The sequence below is a fragment of the Sceloporus occidentalis genome, unplaced genomic scaffold, assembly GCF_023333645.1.
Source record: "Sceloporus occidentalis isolate IW3139 unplaced genomic scaffold, rSceOcc1.0.p SCAF_10, whole genome shotgun sequence".
Classification (NCBI taxonomy): Eukaryota; Metazoa; Chordata; class Lepidosauria; order Squamata; family Phrynosomatidae; genus Sceloporus; species Sceloporus occidentalis.
Genome location: NW_028316990.1, coordinates 34,357,092 through 34,377,022, shown reverse-complemented (window position 1 = coordinate 34,377,022; position 19,931 = coordinate 34,357,092). Strand labels below are relative to the sequence as shown.

The 19,931-nt window shown below is 43.1% G+C and overlaps 1 protein-coding gene across 8 annotated transcripts; it reads right to left on the bottom strand.

The window, feature by feature from the left end:
• Positions 1-2,763: 2,763 nt before the first annotated feature.
• Positions 2,764-18,380, bottom strand: DHRS7B (dehydrogenase/reductase 7B). Of its 8 annotated transcripts, none has more exons than XM_089540645.1 (8): positions 18,304-18,320; positions 14,173-14,219; positions 8,878-9,053; positions 8,002-8,117; positions 6,890-7,100; positions 6,018-6,110; positions 5,050-5,202; positions 2,764-4,308 (listed from the first exon to the last, which is right to left on the bottom strand). In XM_089540645.1, exons 3-8 carry the CDS (start codon positions 9,026-9,028, stop codon positions 4,103-4,105), a joined length of 930 nt encoding a protein of 309 aa, XP_089396771.1. In that variant the 5' UTR covers positions 9,029-9,053; positions 14,173-14,219; positions 18,304-18,320; the 3' UTR covers positions 2,764-4,102. The 8 variants fall into 8 exon arrangements, with proteins under 8 accessions (XP_089396771.1, XP_089396764.1, XP_089396765.1 ...); XM_089540638.1 differs by lacking the exon at positions 18,304-18,320 and adding an exon at positions 11,607-11,769 and having other exon boundaries at positions 14,173-14,223; XM_089540639.1 differs by lacking the exon at positions 14,173-14,219 and having other exon boundaries at positions 18,304-18,380.
• Between the last annotated feature and the right edge of the window lie 1,551 nt (positions 18,381-19,931).

Here is a 19,931-nt window from a genome sequence, read left to right as displayed (position 1 = left end):
TTGTTTTCTTTCTTTTGGTACCAGAGTTACTTTTGGGATAATAACTTTCAAGGAAAGCTGTTCTTATTGGCGCTTGCAGTTCTGGGGAACATCTAAGGCACATCCCTACAGTGTCTGTGTATAGTAACACCCAAGATCCACAAAACTGATACCTTTATGGGGTCAACCATAAACATGTTTCAGGCTATTGAAGCTCCACTGTGCAGTGTAGTTTCAAAACCTTGCAGCAGGTTTTGTGGATTTGGGACATTATTGTACCTTGCTATAGTGCCAACATGGCTATTACAGATATATATACAGGGTCTGTAGCGAGACTTCACCTTCAGAAAAGGACTTTCTTCAGTAGAGAAAGCATTTGTTTCCTCGCCAAATTTTAACTTTCCTAGTGCTTGTACTATTTGAATGTTAAAACGTAAAACAGGTTCCTTTAAGGGAGCTTACTTAACCTTGTAACCAAGAATGGAATAATCTGTTATACAAGAAATAGGAATTACAGTACAAAAGTCAAGGCTGAACAGGTGAAGAGGTTTTCTAGGAATTGGCAACTTGTGGCCTTTCAGCTACTGGACTGCAATTCCCATTATCCTTCACCATTGGCCAGGCTGCCTAAAGTTGATGGGAGCTTCATTCCCACATCTGGAGGACCAGACGGTATCCACTTCTAGCGTGTGCAGCTGAGCCTGCTGAGAATACTACTTTATTCCTGGTAATACTGAAGGCATTAAACGTCATCCTCCAGTAAACATTTCCACTTGAAGGGCAAATTTTTAGTCTCCTCTATAGCAGGTTAGGATATAACTGTTGTTTGCGGGTACTTCTTTAAAGCTTATTTTTTGCTCTGAACATCAGTGTCCCCTCAGAAGATCCCGGATACTATTAAAGTGGTCCATTACAGTATCTTGTTTCACTTTTTTTCTACGCTCTTACAACATAAATAATCCAAGTAAGATGTGAATTCCCTTAAATGGTCACTGCCCACTGCTTCTTTCTTCCCATCACAACCCAATACAAAGAGTTGGGCATGCATTGATATTTTCTTGAGGAGCAATGAAGGACAGTAGAAAGGGGAGGGGGGTGTTTGACCACCAGCTGCAGCTTTTTGTGTCAGTATTTAATGTTAGTGTACACTGATTTACCTCGATTAATTGCCCTGCTATTGCATGAAGTCTCTCTTTTGTATCTACTGGCTCTTATCTTGTATCCCGATTCCAGATGTCTTGAGTTGAATGCTGCTAGGAGCCAATGTACAGCAATTGATGTTGGACTGTCACCCTTTTGAGGGGGAGGCATGTTTTAGTTCTGTCCTGTTTTGATTTTTCTCATTTTGTTTTCAGCTCTGCAGAAGTATCTCTTTCAGCGGGAAAGGAGAAATCTTGCCTCAGATTACCAAGCAAAGGAATCCTACTGGGCTTTCTCCTTTTGTCAAAGCTGTGCAGAAGGAGAAAACTGTCCGTCGTTCAGCTCAGGATGTGAACTTGAGAAAGGGACGGCGTGATCCGAACCTGCCTATTTACTGGTATATTCCCTTGCTTAACACAGTAGCTGCAACCTGACCTTTGTGCAGTGTCGAGTGTGACCTTGAAATGCCATCCTTCAAGGCCAAAGGCAGGATAAGATGCTATCTTTAGCCCTTGAAATTTAGCAGAGTAGGCAAAGAGCTTGCTTTTGCTTCTGTTCACTGGGTCAGTTTGGCTACGGATTGAAAGCCTGCAGCTTTCTTGTGAGAAGGTGGTTGCAGACAGAGAGTACCTTGTCTCACTGGTTGGTCACAAGATGTTATACTGCGGGTCCATTATTTTTACCAGTTGGTTTGTTTTTAATGGAAAGGGGAAACATGGGAGTGTTACAAGTGGAATATGTCCCGTCCCCACATCCACTGTGAACGAGGTAGAATTGTTGCACAGTAAGAACACTGACATCTTTTTAATGGCATGTGCAGATGTGAATGCTTCTTATACCTGCTATGTCTTTGTTATGGAGCAACAACCAAAGTTGCCTTCCTGGACCCCCAGTTTAGCTCCACCTTCTGTGACTGGTGGAGAGTGGGAGCAAGATCAGAGAGAGGACTGTCGCTATGTTTCTGTAACCAGACGCAGAATGATTTTACATCATCTGCTGAGGCCTCCAGAGTACCCCACTGGATCTTAGCAGTATTCATTCTGCATCTGGTTACAGAGACACAGCTAAGTGCTTCTCTGATTGCTCTAACTCTGCTCTGAACCAAACATGGAATGGCTGTGGAGCAGGGGTTGCAGTGGCTAAACAGTGAACGTAGGGGATGTTTAGAGGACTGAGGCAGCAGAGTTCCACACACAGAACTGTTTATGCCATGCTTGACATAGAGGATCTTAGCCACTTATTGGGAAGCAGTCATAATATCTGGAGTGAGCCTTGTATCATTGTATGACTTCTGAGATACTGCAACTGACATTCCTACCAGTACCTGAGGCAGTCATTTCCTTTATAATTCGAAGGTGGAAAACACCCATTAAGTTGCATGAGCTTCTGTTTTGGAATAAATCGTCACATATGTTCACTCACATATACACAAAAGCTAAAAAAATATTGCATGGTTGTACTTATAGCAACAGGTGATGCCTCCCCCCCCCCCCCCAAAGTATGCAAGAACCACTTTAAAGGGTACGATCACTGAAGGGACCAGCTCTTTGCTTGTTTTGTCTTACTGGCAGTATGGAAAGTGCTCTGGAAGGAGAAATGTGACACACAGAAATAATAACGCAGTCTCAAACCACATGTGCTGGTTTATTAATGAATTATGGAAAGATTCCACTTTTCAAGTAATGTAAGTTGGCAGAAGAAAGGGTACAGAAAGGTTTCATTTCATTTTTATGGTCCTTTTCTCCTGCAGTGGGACCCAAGGTGGCTAAATTGAATGGAAAATGAGTCCAATACCAGGAGTAAGCCTCCAAAAGGGTAGTCCCTGGGCCCTGTATAGAGAAGAATTCAGTGCCAACATTCAATGAAAGGGCAAATGTGACTAGCATTATTCTAGTCCCCATTATGACACTGAACATTCATGAAATATTGTTCCTATAAATACCCACCTCTGCTCTGAGTTCATGAAGTGGGGGGTGGAGAGAAAGCGGAGTCTGTGCAGCTGCCTGTATTTAGCACATGGGACACATCTTATTGTAGTAAAGTTTTTAGTAGTCGGCAGGATGAGACAGGTGAGCCACTATGAGACCTGCTTGTGGAAGCACATTGATGTTTTTGTGGGTTTCTATGTACATAAACAAATCACAATTCAGGCACAAGTTATTAGAATTCTTGCTTGAATACCAAATCCAACTGATTATACCATGAAGAGAATAAACATACACAGAGTGGTTTTAGTTTTGTCCGTTTTAATTAGGGAGTTAGGTTTGGCTGCAAAGGAGTCTTGTCTTTTCCCCATCACCATGACTCTTGCAAACACAACTTATGTCTTCTGCTTCTGATGTCACAGGTCTCTTGTAAACCCCCTACCTAGCACTAGCTCTTTATTTCTCCCTGAACAAGGTCTTGTGCAGGTGAATTTACACTGTTACGCTGCTTTCACAAACACTAGGAATGATGGTGGCGGTCTTCTGTTTCTGATTACTGTATAAAATGTAGAAAGGGTAGCAGGGCAAACATGCATAATGCAAACTGCTTCCAAGCTCAGGTAAAGATGCAGCCTGCAAATGCATGCATTTCTTCACAAAACAGCTAGGAAAGGCAAGAGGGAACTTGCACTTTATTTCCATCCGCAGTGCTTAAATGCATTGACATTAACAGACATTTAAGATCACTGAACTGTTAATGACAGGTTACAAAGCCCAGCGTGAATAAATCGAGGTGTGTTAGAAGCACAGCTCCTGTTTTAATTTCAGGGCACAGAACTCCCTTCTTGCAGTTTAAAAAAAAAAGCTCTCCAATAGTTGAGGAAACCCTTTGCAGGTGATGCAACAGCTGATCTTTGGGTGGTTCCCAGCTGGATATAACTCTTCACCCAGGGGAAAGAGGAAAATGTAAATGTTCATGCTTCCCACAGAACCCTACAAATACTTGGGTTCGCTTTTGCTTGCAGTTAACAATTTGACAAGTGAGACTGCAAACAAGGCTAGGAATCCTTGGCTTTTCTCTCCTTTCGGGCTCTGGAGGCCATAATAGTGAAGAAGAGCCTGGGGCAGAGCGTTCGGAGGTACACCACCAATGAAGGTAGGATGCCAGCCACCAGCACCTCCTTCCTCTTCTCTCCCACGGCATTGAGAACCACCTGGGCCACCTCTGCAGCTGCCTTGCCTCCGCTGGTGGTCTTGTCCATCACTGACAGAAGAAAAGACAAGTGAACGTCTTGAACATTAGGTAATGCTAGAATGCAACTCAAAAAATTCCCACTTCCTAAAATCCCATAGCCAGCTGGAAGATTTAAAGAGCTGTAGTCTAAAAATGTAACTTCCCTGGGCAGGTGCCTCACCTTGCAGAATTAGAATTGGGCAGTTATGCAATGTCCATATACAGTACAGGATTGCTGTTATATTACTATGTAGTAGAGCTGGCAAACTTCCTGATGCACAACAAGACTGATTTGCTCTGCATCAGTCTCAATAAGCATCGGGCACCTTTGCCAGTGTCCTAAATGTACATATTAACAATTCAGTAATTGTTTCTTAGTGCTTCTAGTAGGTACATGCAAAGTAAAAGGTCATAGGGTTCTGGCCATGATATTCTCCCAAATATTCTGGCAATGTGACTTTCTTTTATTGTTCCTCTCTCTGCCTAAATACCTTGAAGGCACCAGGTCCTATGTAATCTTGGAAAGTAAGCAGGGTCAGCACTTGGCTGGGAGACCACCAATGAATACCAGGTGCTTGTAGGTTATATATCAGAGGAAGGAACTGGCCAAACCACCTCTGAGTAGCTGTTGCCTAAGAAAACCTTCTGACATTCATGAAGTCGCCATAAGTCAACAGGCAACCTGAAGGCACACATAATGCATGCTCTGCACAATGATCCTCTGTATGTATCAGCAGACACAGAAATTACACAGGCAAAGGCAGCTCTCACCTCCATACTGAGATCCATCTGCTGTTATGGCATTCAGTGACAGGTTTGTCTGAATGTAGCCAGGGCTCACAACAGTCACATCAATACCATACTGCTCCACTTCTGCTCGCAGGCAGTCAAAAAAGGCTTGGATGGCATGCTTGGAGGCTGCATCTGGAAAATGCAAAAAGGATACAGGCTCAGACGCTGATTTTCTCAGCCAAACTCCTTTTCTGTTACGTAAAGTAATCAAAAGGGCTGTGTGTTGCATGCCCAAGAAAAATGGCTATTAGTCATGGCAAATAAATTAAACCTATTGTAAAGTAGCCTGCCTTTGTTGAGGCAAGCAATGTGATCAACCACTTCCACTGTGCTGTGTTTCCAAGTTTCCCTGGGATCTTGGTGTCTGGGCTCTTGGGATACTTGGCTGCAGCTCAGCATATGTAGACTAGGGACGTAGCGGCTGCTGAACAGTCCTGTAAAAGGTAAAGGTAAAGGTTTCCCCTTGACATGAATGTTTAGTCATAACCAAACGTTAGGGATGATGCTCATCTCTGTCACAAAGCCGAAGAGCCAGTGTTGTCCGAAGACAGCTCTGGTGGCCATGTGCCCAGCATGACTGCACCTAATGCTTTTACCTTCCCACTGAAGTGGTACCTATTTACTTGCATTTACATGCTTTCAAACTGCTAGGATGGCAGAAGCTGGATCTAGTGATGGGAGCTCACTCCATCATGCGGCACTTGGGCCTCCAACTGCCAACGTTCCGATCGTCAGAATTAGCATCTTAACCACTAAGAATGGCATCCCTCTATCCTGACCCCTCATAAAATGAGAACTCTGGAGAAAATTAAAAAGGCTTTTAGGATGCAAAGCCACATCTGTATCTCTGAGACTGTGCCCCTGGAATTTTTCCTGAATGTTGAAACTTCCAAAGCCAATGGCAAGAGCAAAGTGTTATTTGTAAAACTCACAAAGGAAATACTTACATGCAGAACGGAAAGGAATCACAAATTTGCCTTGAACGCTGCTGATAGCTACAATGTGGCCTTTTCTCCTCTTGATCATGGAAGGGAGAAGCGCTGGAGAGGGGATGAGAATGCTGCTGTGAGAACCAATGTTTTCTTGGATCCAAGGAGAAGCTAGTTTCTTCTTCCTGGCTTCTGCTCTAGAATCAATCTCAACAACACGACCCATCTCTCTTTTGTGAACCCTGTGTCCCCATCCCCTCAAATGTTGCAAAGGAAAAGGAGGCAGGCGATCGGCTGTCAAAATCTGTTCTATGACGCCCACCTGCTTTGCTCTTCCAGTGTGAAGAAAGATGACAGTGCAAGCTTGGCCTCCAAGTCAAGGAGAGCTTTCAATGGGAGGTTAAGGACTTTTTGAGTGTCAAAGCCTGTCAGGAGAGTTATCTTTGCAATTGCTTGAAAATAACTAAACTGGGTACAAGTGTGGAAGATGTGGGAGGAAAGGATGGAAAGAGGTTTTCTTAGACAGTCATCTTCTAACCTTAATTGCCATTCAAGACCAAGCTACCCCAAAGTATTTGGAATCAATGGGGATTGCTCAGAACGAGATGTACTCACAACAGTACTGTGGTGATGATGGCAACTAAGCTCAGACAGAAAAAAGATGCCAGAAGGGTATAGCGAATGACACCATCTTCCTTATGCTCAGAAGAAATCCTGGTCCTTTGGCCTGGCAAGCCCTACCTTCCACCAGAACGGGGAGGATCTGCGCAGTACTCAGCACAACACTCAGTTAAGGCAAGTGTTGCACAGTCACAGCTGCATTCTCTGGAGTGTGAAAGTTTAGTAAAAATAGAATAAAAATCAAATGAGAAGGATGCGTTAAACTTTACCTTTGGTCAATGCAATTGGGCCAAAGTAGTTGGTTTCCATCACTTTTCGGTCTACTTCCACCACTGTATCCACAATGGTGCCTCGGTAACTGATCCCAGCATTGTTGATCAAGACATCCACGTGATCCACACTCTTCAAAATCTCCTCGGCAGCACTAACTACTGCTTTGATGTCTGAGAGGTCAAAGATCACGGTGTGATGTTTATGGGGCTGTTAAAAGGGGAGTGGACAGGAGTCAGGTGTATCTGAACTTGCACAGCCACAGAATTCGCTGGGTAGTTTTACAGTGCATCTATTTTGGTCCTCTATTTTGTTAGGCACTTTGAAGGCACTAACAGCAACCAAGGCAGAAACTAATCATTCCCTCTGTTTCTGATATCCTGAGGTGAGTGCTTTAACTGTTTCTCCCCAGAAAGACTATCCCCACACAATGATCCTTACCCTGCCCTCACTCAGAGTGATACTAAGATAATAAAATCAGATATGTGTACACATGACATCCTAGGCTCCAGAAAAGATGATTATAAGATTAGGTCATCTTGGAGAGAGAAAACTGTTTGGCTCTCTGCGCATGCTAGAACTCAGGGTCACACAACAGAGTAAATTAAGCACTGTTCACAAGTGTGTAACAGATTTATAGCCTCCCTTCCACAATATGGGGTGCTGGCCATTGGCTTCTCTACTCTCCTCTTTAAAGTCTGAGGAGTAAATTCAGAGCAATTCTCGGGCTGCATTACAGTGGTCAGCAGGGCCAAAAGCCAAATGGTGGTACCCAAAAGCCCAGCATATTTTACCTTACTACTGTTATTCAAGTTATTAAACCGTATGAAAGGCCTTTCAACCTTTTAAGAGGAGGATGTTCAAAAGTTAGGGGACCATCTAACAACTGCCTGAGGGAGAAGGTCTGGCCACCTGAGATTTGGCCCCGAGGCTCAGCAGTTTAACTCTGGCCATCAGTGTTTAAAATGCTAGCTCCAAGGTGGAGCAAAATGCTTTAAGTAAGACACTTACTCCTGAGATCCCCCTCCCCATCTATTTGTCTGCCTCTCTCTCATGGCCAAATCAGCTTTGCCTCCCTAAGAGTGAAGGTTATGCCAGAAGGCCTACTTACATTCTTTGGGTGGTCAGCACTGGAAGAGAGCTCCCTCAGAAGATCCTGAAGCCTCTCCCCATTCCTGCCACACAGGACCAGTTTTGACCCAGCAGCATGGAAAGCTTTGGCACACTCTTGACAAGACAGAACAATACAGGAGAGAAAACATGCCACGTGAAAAGAAAATGTAGATTAATGCTTCCACGCAGGTTAAACAGAGATGGGTCTAAGGAAGATCTACCCCATGTTTGTAGCCCAGGAACACAAGTTACACTACAGAATTATCTATTCACTCATGACATTTGGGTCCTGCTTTTTCACAGGGCTGAAGATGGCTAATACGAGAGAGTTAGATCAACACCTGATTTCTTGCAACATTTCTTTATGTCCATATCAAGAGTGCTGGCCCCTACCAGACAATATTTCTTGGTTTGCTAAGATTGAGAACAATTCTGTCGTCCTCAAAGAAGGTGTTTAAAAACAGTTCATTAACCTCCCTTCCCACAGACGCTGGTAGTTTGATGTTTCCTCCCAGAATAGTTTTGTTAATTCCACAGCCTCTGATGGTGAACTAAAGTAAGGCTCCCCCCTCGACACATACACTTGGGTGACAAGAAACTGTTTTATGAGGACAGCAAGTGCAGAAGCTGCCACACTTAAGTAGATGTGTCAAAGTGAATAAACAGTGGTGGGAGGAGGTGGCATCAACTTAGATTCTGCATCTCAAAGGAGGACAATTCAGCTTCTGCTAAACTGATGCAAAGAAAGATGGGTGAAGAAGAGACAAACTATTCAGGATGAGTGTAATCATAAGAATAAGAATCCCAGGGCAGAATGCTGTCTCTATGCAAGCTGCCTTCCTCCTTTCCTATGCCAAACCTCTCATAGACTTACCTTTCCCGAGTCCTGAAGTTGCTCCTGTGATGACCACCACTGCATCCTTGAGATAGGCCTTCACCCGCATTCGCTGCAGCAGCCGGAAAAGACCAAAGATCCCCAGGCTACCAAAAAGCAGCGGAAGAACGACTGTGGAGGTGAGACCCATAAGTCTTGCTTTCTGTCCACTCCGCCTGGATTTGGAAGAAATAAGCAGGATGGAAGATGGGTGTTTGCAAACTATTTCACTAGTTTTGCACATGACTAAATAGTACAGTTTTGCAGCATCACCACATCCTATTTTGCAGCATGTATATCAGCACATAAGTGACAAAGCAGCAGCTGGGTTGGACAGTGCTTGGCTGACTCCAGTCCCAGCATCACCACTCCCAGCATCCCCAAGTCAGCACAGCCAGTGTCAGTTTATGGGAGGAGAAGATCTAACAAGTAACTTTTAAAGCTCTCTACAGAACCAGTGTTTTAATGCAAACACATGTACTAAACCATGTAGAGCCTCTTTTGGTTTTGCACTCAAGACTCTGGAAGGCTTTCCCAAGGCACATTGTTGGCCATCTCATTTAGATGCCAATTTAAAACCTTTGTTTTTACTCGTGATTTGCTGTTTGAACTAATTTGTGGTTATATATTAATTTAACAGTGTGCGTTGGTTTTACTGAGCAGGGTGGAAGGAGTGATCATTGTGTATTTTCTTTTTAATTCACAAAAGTATTTATTTGTAGACAAGCTTGAAAACTATCTGGTTGAAAGGCAGCATCCAGTTGGTATTTGTTTTCAAAATGAATACCCAATTAATTGGAAGATGTACGCTATCTCTGAAAGACTCTGCAATGGCTGTGGAGTACAGGAAAAGAATCAACATCCCTCAATATATACATATGCTGTAGCGTACAAAGAGTTAGTAAATACTATTCCTTTTTTAATAAAAGGTAGGCGCATCTACACATTTAAAAAACCGATTCAAGGTGTTTTGCTACTCAGCGCATTCTCAGACACACAGACAAAAGCATTCCCATTCTGTCCCATTCTGAAGTGATGCAGCCCAAGTAGGCCAGTACTACAGGGGTATTTTCACTGTGTGCCTCTTTAGATGATCATTCTTGATTTCAAAGGGTGAAACCAGTTAAACCAGGGTTTAAAAACAAGTTAACTGTGTTTGTAAACTCTTAAGACCAAACCTGTGTCTGCTCTCTCTTTTAAAAAAAGTCTAAGGAAGAAAAAAAATGAAATTCTGCAACCGATGTACATTAAAAGGTAATGGTAGTCCTTTGACATGAATGACTAGTCGTAACTGTCCATTACGTTACCTGAAGCAAATTTGTATAAACTGTGTATGTTGCAAAGTTTACCCTGCTTGGGGAAAACTGCCCATTTTGCAAAGTTGATCACATTTGGGTTAGACTCGAGTCGAGAGCAGAATGCTATCTACTGGAAAGCCTACTCTGACCTTTCCTAGCTTTGGAAATTTCAGAAAATGTTACTCATGCACCTCAAGGGTTTGATGGCTTGCATTTTGTCAAAGTGGGAGAGAAAACTATGGCTTTCCAGGTGCTGAATCCTGTGCCTCCTCACCCTGACCTCCACACCTGTGCTATGTAATCACAGCCCAAGGCAAGACGACTAGCAACATGACATGCTAAGCTCTTGGTCCAACCTGTTGCATCATGTTCTAGCCTTTCCTGCTGCAAAAGAGAGGGCCACTGGTACAGCATGTTTTGCATGGAGAAGATCCCAGGTTCAATGCCCAGTATTTCTAATTTCTATTTCTAGGACTCCACATCGGAAGTGATGAGAAAGCTCCCAAAAGAAGCTGTGCCAGTCTAAGTAGACAACAAAGGATGTCATGGGCCATGCCAGCATAAGGCAGTTCCATATTTTGCTATGAAGCAGAGTCAGAGTTGGTCCATCTGGCCAACATTATTGACACTCACAGCACTGGCTCTGCAGGCAAGAATAGAGAGACCTGGGACTGGCTACCACTCCCTTTCTAGTGTAAATTTTGGAAGCCATTTGGGTTTTTTGTCACATAATGTATACAAAGGCTGTTTAGCAGGGGTAACTATTACAGACCTAGCACCTCTTGTCATAAATTCTGTTCTTAGGAAGGATTTGGTTTACAGCATAGTGGTTTGAGTGTTAGACTATGACTCTGGAGACTAGGGTTCAATTCCCAACTTGGCCATGAAAGCCACTGGGTGATAGAACCATGGACTGCAAAACTGTTGCTGCACTATAAGCCCTAGACAGCACATCGAATGGCTGACAGTTGTAACTCAACAACATTTGGAAGGACACACAATTCCCACCTCTGTTATAAAACGTAAGTTACTCAAGCAGAGCATTCCACTGCTTGCTCCCGTCCCTTTTTTATACTCAGGTCTGTGGCTGAGCAGGCTCAGTCTTTGCTTGGCTGGGCTTTTGCTGGAGAGAGAGTTGTCACATTAGCTTCTTCAAAGCTGTTTTCCCTGGGATGGGAGGAATTTTCTTTGAATGCATCTCTTCCGCTACTTATTGCTCCCACTGTACCTTCAGTCTGTCTGCCTTTACCACCTGTGTTTCCAATTAAATGGAGCAGGGGTTAAGCGCCAACTCTATCTTTCTCACTATGATATCAATAATGTACATATTTGCTGGTATCACAAATGTGAGACAAACGCCAATTAAAAGCAGAAGGCAATCACATACACAGAACAGAGAAGGGGAAACGGGGGGCAGAAGTGATAAACCACCTTGTGAACTGCTGGGCCCAAGTGATACAAGTCTCGGGATCCACAGTCAGAGAAAATGCCTTACCACACCCTGGAACTCTTGGGTCTGGAGAAAGGTTTGCCTCAGCTAACCATGGCGCCAGGTGAAGGAATTCCATTTCGTTGCTTTAGAGACTAAACTCTTCTACAGGGAGAATATTCAATCAGCAACAAAATCCAAAAACACCCGTGGAAATGCAAACATTGCTCAGGAGGAAAAGCTAGGAATGAGCTGGAAAGGCGGTCTGGTGCTGCCATACGTACAACAGAGCCATTTCCATTTCACACTGCGCTGCACAGGTGATCACTCAGATGTATTGTTAAGTGAACCGTCTTCAGTTTTCTGCATTTTAGCTTTATGTGAGGAAATAAAATGAGCCGCTTACAAAGGCAAGGCACAACAGGGAAATTAGGATTTGATCGGCTATAAGGCACTAAGCAAACGCCAGGTATAAACACTGCACAAAGTTAAGGAGCTTTCAAGGACCCTCTTTTCAAGCACATACTGGATTTGATGGATCTTGAGTGCTTTTAACTTTGATAGAATAGTGTTCATATCCTTTAGCACAGGTTTGGAGAAACCTGAGACTTTCCAAATGATGGTAGAATTCAAAGCCATAGCTGTGTTAGTGTGTAAAAGCAACAGGCAAAGGGATCTTGTAGCACCTTTGAGACTAACCAAAGGAAAGAAGTTGGTAGCATGAACTTTTGTAGACTTGACCTAACTTCTTCAGATGCATGGGAAAGTAGGCACAAGTCTACGAAAGTTCATGCTACCCACGTCTTTCTTTCCGTTAGTCTCAAAGGTGCTACAAGCTCCCTCTGCGTACTAATTTTCCAAATAATGCTGAATTCGAGTCCCTATTAACCTTACATTAGTTGGAAACGTGATGAAAGCAAGATGGAGAGAAGTAGTAATCCATCAACAAGTGGAGGTTCTTCTGGAGGAAGGTTCTTCATCCCTTAAACAAATAAATAACATCCTCCCAGTTTAAGACAGTTGAAAAAGCTGGCAAGGATTCTGAAGTAGCCAAATGTTCTGACTCCTTGAAACTAAGGACATTTAATAGGATTTCCTTCCATGTGAGCATGTTTAGGAGCTGGCTGTTCAGAGCACTGCATCTTGGGAATGCTGATGTACAACAGCAGCTTACTGGTGATCTCTTCATTGTGGTTAAGAGGCTGGGGCATTTCATTGGCAATAGACTGTTCTGGGCTTAAGACAGGTAGCTACTATCTCATCTGCAATATGGAGATAATCCATACTGGCCTACCTCACAGAGCCAATGAGAAGATCAGAAAAAGATTGTGTAATGTGATGTTGATGTGGCTTTCATGGTCAGCATTCATGGGTTTTATTTGGGAGGGGGGCTGTTTTGGGATATGCGGTCATGTTCTAGAAGAGTTTATTCCTGCCAGCCACAGATGCCGGCGAAACATCAGGAATAAACTCTTCTAGAACATGGCCGCATAGCCCAAAACCCTACAAAAGGCTATAGATTTCAATTGAGATGTACTGAACATGTTAATTATGACTTTATCCATAGTTTTATCCATAGTTAAGATGGCTTTAAGCCCGGATCACTGGTAGGACTCTACTGTACAGTGAAATACAGTTTTTCATGTTTGACCTGACAATGTCCTGACTCATGGCTGGGGCTCCTAGACCCAAGACTAGCAACAGTAATATTACCATCATCTCTGTGTTTCAAAGTGTCCCCAAGCCATAAAATATTTGTTTTCATCTGAGAGATAAAAAGAAGTTTTCATTAAACTTCACTTTTGCTTGCCTCAGATTATGATCAAGGCATTGTCGCATAGGGATTCAAATGCAGAAGGATATCATTTTCCTTCATGGTACATTTGTTAGCAGCCATGCTATATGTTAATTCGCATGACCAGATGTAAGCAAGATTGCTAATGAAATATATCTCTGACTGATTAACATATCTCTTGGTTAGTTCAGATCAACATAATAAGTAAACCGAAAGTCTTCCACCGCCCCAAGCTAATGAGACAGAATTGCATGGCTAAAGGTACTATGATGCATTTAAGGTAGACCTATTTTGCAAAATGAATGCCAATGGCATAGCCCCTAAAAAAAAGTTTGTGGGGGGCTAGGGAGCAACAGTTTCCTACCAGTCCTACCCACCGGAGCTTAAACAGTTCTCCAAACGCATTCTGACACAATGAATTTTAACCGAGATTTCAGCACATGCAATTTAACTCAAAGCAGGTCTTGCTGCAGTTAGATTTGGAAGACCGGGATCAGAATGCTCATTTGCATTAAAATCGCCCCTCTGCTCCACATTTAGAAAGTCAGACCCACTCCTGGGATCAAGGCAGAGAGGTGCAAAGACGGTGATATAGAAACCGTCGCCGGGTGAGAGCTGAAAAGGTACCATTAAGAAAAAGAAACGCAAGAAACATAAACCTCTCAGTTTTTTCTCCTTGTATAAAAATAGCACAAGGCCTTAGCGGGTCGACCCTCCCCTGCGGTGCAAAGCGCATGCACACACACACACAAACACACATACACCGTTCCTACCTTTCTGAAAAGCCTGCCTTCGCTGCAGCGTGTCCTACATTGGTATCCTGTCTCAAAGGTTTTGACAGAGGAATGACAGATTTAAATAAGGCTAGGGCTGGCTGCCAAGTCAATCCAATACTGGCTAAAGGGCTCAAGGCCAGCCTTAGAAAGACTCTGTAACATTACAGATGGGCGGCTTGGGAAAGTCGCTTCAATTTAGAAAGAAGAATGGGGACAATGCATTCAGAGGCACATTTTCTTCCTGCATCATGTCCCCTTCTATCCTCTTATATCAGTCCGTTATAGAACCATTCTTGGATGGAGTACAGTTGGCCCTCCACATTTGCTGTTTTCCCTTTTGCGCATTGGGTTATTTGCGAATTGGATTAATATGTTCTCTCTAGGAATCTCGAGGTCCTCCAGCGCAACGCTGCCCGAAGCTGACCATAGATTTGTGCTGGAGAACCTAGAAGTTCCTAGAGAAAACACTTCTCTAGGCATTTATCGGTCCTCCAGCATGATTCTATGATAAGCCTCTGGCAGATGTTGACCACAGAATTGCTTTGGAGAACCTGAAGATCCCTAGAGAGGTGTTCTCTCAGGTAAAAAGAACAGTGTTTTTTTATTTGTGTTTCACTCCTAACCCCAGCGAATGTGGAGGGACTACTGTAATTGAAATACCCTGATAACCAAAAAGGACGATGGCTACGCAGTGTGATAATAGCTACTCATTTTCCACCCTCCTGCCATCCAGAGCTGGAACTTTCTTGGAATACAATGCCCAGAATCCTTCAGACAGAATGGCTGTTGGGCGTTCTGGAAATTGTAGTCCCCATGAATATTTTTGCACACAGGCTATACAGCTACGAACATATAAAACTGCCTTGTACTAAGTCAGATCACTGGTCCATCATCTTGGCCCTGTATCAACTCTTCTGGCGGACACCAGTTCTCTACAGTCTTTCCTAGCATCTGCTCTTTGAAATCCAATTCATCCAGAGGCGTGAGAGACTGAATTTGGTGCCTTATGCACCAAAGCCTCTGCTATATCCTGAGCTATGACTCCCATGGTTGACTGCCTCAAAGTCAACTTTGTTGTAAGCTCCTAACACATGACTAATCCACAAATGTCTTTTACCAGCTTGCCTGCCCACACATACGGATTTAGTCATGGGACTTGAAAGGGAGAAAACCACATGCACACCCCTCCTTTGGTAAAATTTTCCTGTTCAGTTGCACAGAGGTAATTCTTACAGGCCAGTGGCAACCAAGCAAGCAGCTATTTACAAGCCTGCAATGCACATACTACATTTGTTGTCGTTAGCTGTCTTTGAGTCAACTCTGACTCATGGCAACCTTGTGGATGAATCCTCTCCAAGAATCCCAACCCTCCACTGCCTTGCCCAGATCCTGCAAGCCCTTGCCCATAAACCCCCTGACAGTCTATCCATCTGGTCTGTGGTCTTCCTTCTTTTCTACCATCTACCTTTCCTAGCATTATTGTTTTTTCTAGTGATCTGCGCCTTCTCATGATGTGGCCAAAGTACGATAGTCTCAACTTAGCCTCCAAGGAGATCCCTGGTCTGATTTGTTCAAGAACCCATTTGCTTGTATTCTTGGCTGTCCATCGTATCCTAAGTACTCTTCTCCAGTTGATTTTCTTTCTGTCTGCTTCCTTCACTGTCCAGCTCTCACATCCGTAGATGGCCATTGGGAATACAATGGCCTGGACGATTCTGGCTGTCTTCTCCAGTGCTTTTTATACCCCTACTTAGGGCAGAGTACAACTGCATTGCACTCCATGGCAGAACTCCCATTAATGTGAGTGGAGCTGGACTGTACTAACATGTACTTAATGCTTCAGAATGGCCTCACCAATAATCTCCTAGAAGAACATTCAATTCTCGCTCGGCAGATTATCTTTCGCTCTTTGCTTGGCTCGCTGGGCAGACGGTCAAGTGTGGCTGTGCTCCCTCAGATCCTTGCCTACAAGGTATTCATTGGGAGTCTCCCATCCAAGCAAGAGGCAGGGCTGACCCTGCTTAGCTTGCAAATTTGGATGGGACCTTGTGCCTTCAGAGTATTTAGGCTTAAATTTTATTAACTATGGTCCAAAACACACTGCAGAAATAATCCAGTTTGAGACTGCTTTAACTGCCATGGCTCAATGCTTGGGAATATTGAGAACTGTGAGACATTGAGCCTTCTAAGTCAGAGAGCTCTGGGGCCACATGAAACTACAATTCCCAGGATTCCCTATCACTGAGCCAGAGCAGCTAAAGCGGTTTCAAACTGGATTATTTCTGCAGTGTGTTTCAGACTGATTTCTCACTTGATTCCTTGAACCTCTGCGATTCTGATGCCTATGTGGCCTCTACATCCTCCATGCTGCTAGTGTTAATTATTAATAAATACAGGGGAGGATGACTGACTGTGTCCTCTGCTATCTGATCTTAAGGAATCAATCGAACAGCATTTCCGCTTTTGTCAAGCAGCATTTTCCCTTTTCTCAGCCACCTGCAGAGCTGTAATATCTATTCATTAAACAAGTTACGTAACATGAGTTAAGTTGCCCAATGTATGATTCAGTGTGTCATCACTACACAACAAGCATCTACTCGCTCAACAGCAAAAAGGAGAATGCAGTTAGGACTTCAGAAAGTTTCTAACCCAACTTGTTCTTAAACTCGCTTTTCCCCCAACTTCGCAGAGGTCTAATTTCCACCCCGAGGAGTAAGATACCAATTAAAAAAGATATTCCCTGCTACACAATCTAGTTTACTAAAGAAAGACAGCTCACAGTTCTGAATCGTCTATTGCAGAATCGATCATTTGTGCAGAAGGCTGTGCGTGTTTTGCAGTGTGTTTTGGTCCTAAAAAGCTCCAGTTTATGGGATCCTGGGATCTGTAGTTTTACAAGGTCTTCAGCCTTCTCTTTTCCATAGAGGGCTGGTGCCTGGCAAAACCACGACACCCAGGACGCTGTGAGATGGAGCCCTGGCAGTTAAAGTGGTGTCCAGGTGCAATATTTTCACAGTATAGATGCACCCCATGAATACTGCAAGGGGCCTTAACCTCTTACCCTTCTCTTCTCCAGGCTAAGCATACTCATCTCCTTAAGTCTTTCCTCATAGGGATTCATGGTTTCCAGACCCTTCACTATTTTGGTTGCCCTCCTCTGGACACATGGCTCCAGTTTCTCCATATCCTTTTTAAACTGTGCTGCCCAAAACTGGACACAGTGTTATTCCAGGTGAGGCCTGACCAAAGCAGAATAGAGTGGCACTATTACTTCCCTTGATCTATACTTCTATTGATGCAGCCTAGAATCGCATTGGCCTTTTTAGCTGCCGCATCGCACTGTTGACTCATGTTCAACTTGTGGTCTACTGGTACACCTAGATCCCTTTCATACATAGTCTCCTTATCCAGGTGTCCCCCATCCTCTGCCTATCTATCTATCTATCTATCTATAGAGAGAGGCACTATTACAGTACTTCCCTTGATCTAGACCAGTGGTTCCTAACCTTTCTAATGCTGTGACCCTTTTATACAGTTCCTCATGTTCTGGCAACCCCCAACTATACAATTATTTTCATTGCTACATGCAAATATGGGTTTTCCGATGGTCTTAGGCGACCCCTGTGAAAGGGTCGTTCGACCCCCAAAGGGGTCCCGACCCACAGGTTGGGAACCACTGATCTAGACACTATACTTCTATTACTGCAGCCTAGAATCGCATTGGCCTTTTTAGCTGCAGCATCACACTGTTGGCTCAGGTTCAAATTGTGGTCCACTAGGACTCTTAGGTCCCTTTCAGTTAGTAAGCTTCATGATAAATTATTATTATTATTATTATTATTATACTTTATTTACATAGCGCTGTAGATTTACACAGGGATTTGGATGCCCATTTTAGCCTCTTCCTAGCTCAGCACCTTCAAATGCTGCAAGCCCCCATTCGACCCTTTCCCTGCTGCCAGTGATTCCCAATCTTTGGCCCTTTTGGACTACATTTCCCACAATTCCTGACTACTGGCCAAGTTGGCTGAGGCTTCTGGGATATAAAGTCCAAAGCAAATGGAGGACCAAAGGTTGAGAACCGACACACTCAGCTGCCCCCGCCGTTCCCCGGATTCCGCTGTCTACCTGGCAACCGCGGTCACCATGACCACACACCCGGAAGCGGCTTCATCGCTCTTCCTCCCGCCTCCTCTCCGCTGGACCAATCGGAGCAGCCCTTCCTGGCCCTGGAAGGGGGCGTGGCTCCTAGGAAGCCGGCCAATAGGAAAACAGCGCCTGAAAGGGGATGGGGAAGACAAAAAGCGACGGACCAAAGCAACGGTCCGGCGTTATTTAGGCTCCGTCGGGAAACACGGGAAGCAATTATAGTTCCGCCTCAGATAGATAGATATGTCATTGAGTGAGAGAGAGTGTGTGTGTGTGTGTGTGTATATATATATATATGCTTAGATAAATGTGTTTATATACACACACACACATATATATGCTTAGATAAATGTGTGTTTATATATAAATATATATAGTATATATATACACACACACACACACACACACATATATATTAGATAAATGTGTATGGTTATATATATGCTTAGATAAACGTATGCGTTTATATATAAATATATTTATATATACAAATATATATACACACACACACACATGCTTAAATAAATCTGTTTATACACACACACACACATATATATGTATACATATATATGCTTGGATAAATGTTTATATATATATATATATATATATATATATATATATAGGTGTGTGTGTATATATATATGCTTAGATAAATATCTTTGTTTATGTATATGTGTGTGTGTGTGTTTATATACATAAATATATGCATATCTATGCTTAGGTAAATGTTAATATTTATATATAAATATATCTATATATCTCTATATATGCTTAGATGAATATATGTGTGTGTGTTGTGTGGTTGTGTGGATATATATATATATATATATGCTTAGATAAATGAGTGTCTTTGTATAACAGAGAAAGATAGAATTGAAAGATATGACCAATGTTGGTCCGTAGAATCAGTATGTAGAGAGATCTTGTAGCACCTTTCAGACTGACTGAAATGAAGACGTTGGCAGCATGAGCTTTGGTAGACTTCAGTTTACTTCCTCAGATGCATTTGCTGGAGTGGAAAGCCAGGCACAGGCATATATATATGCCATTGGTATGTGAGGATGTCAAATTCAAATTACAAATCCTTTGATTATGGAAATGAAGTTGCAGCAGGTCCAGTTTTAACTATGGTCGTTAGTGCACAAAGGCATGGGAAACCCGTCTTTGTGCGTGGAGATGAACTGGCAGAAGGACTGTAGTTTGTGGATGAATTCCAGTTCTGCTGAAATATATGTGCGTATCAGACAGATATTGATAGCTAGGTAGGTCACTGAGCATATATATGTGTGTTTATATATGTGTGTAAAACACATAGAGACATAGATATGCACCCAAATGTTTCAGTGGGTCAAATTTAATATATAATTTGTTGTATTGTTGTTCAAATATATATTCTGCAATTTAAAGAGCAATTTTGGTTGCAATATTCAATTATGGTTGGCCGCAGAGAACCCAGAAAGAAGGACAGCGATGTGGTGTTAATGTGCTGGTTAAAAACATATTCAGTCGAGTCATGAAAAAATGAGTTATTCTTCAAAAAGATTCTTCCATTCATCATTTCTTCTCCAGATTCTCTTGTTCTTTATTCTATTGGCATTTTTCTGCTA

What these genes read in the sequence shown, in the direction of transcription:
- DHRS7B (XM_089540638.1), bottom strand. Translation starts at nt 11,743, where the DNA reads ATGGAATTCCTTCACCTGGCGCCATGGTTAGCTGAGGCAAACCTTTCT. An exon ending in AACTTCAGGACTCGGGAAAG is followed by an intron (nt 8,118 to 8,877) that starts GTAAGTCTATGA and finishes TGTCTTGTCAAG; the next exon opens with AGTGTGCCAAAGCTTTCCAT. An exon ending in CCCAATTGCATTGACCAAAG is followed by an intron (nt 6,111 to 6,889) that starts GTAAAGTTTAAC and finishes TCCCCTCTCCAG; the next exon opens with CGCTTCTCCCTTCCATGATC.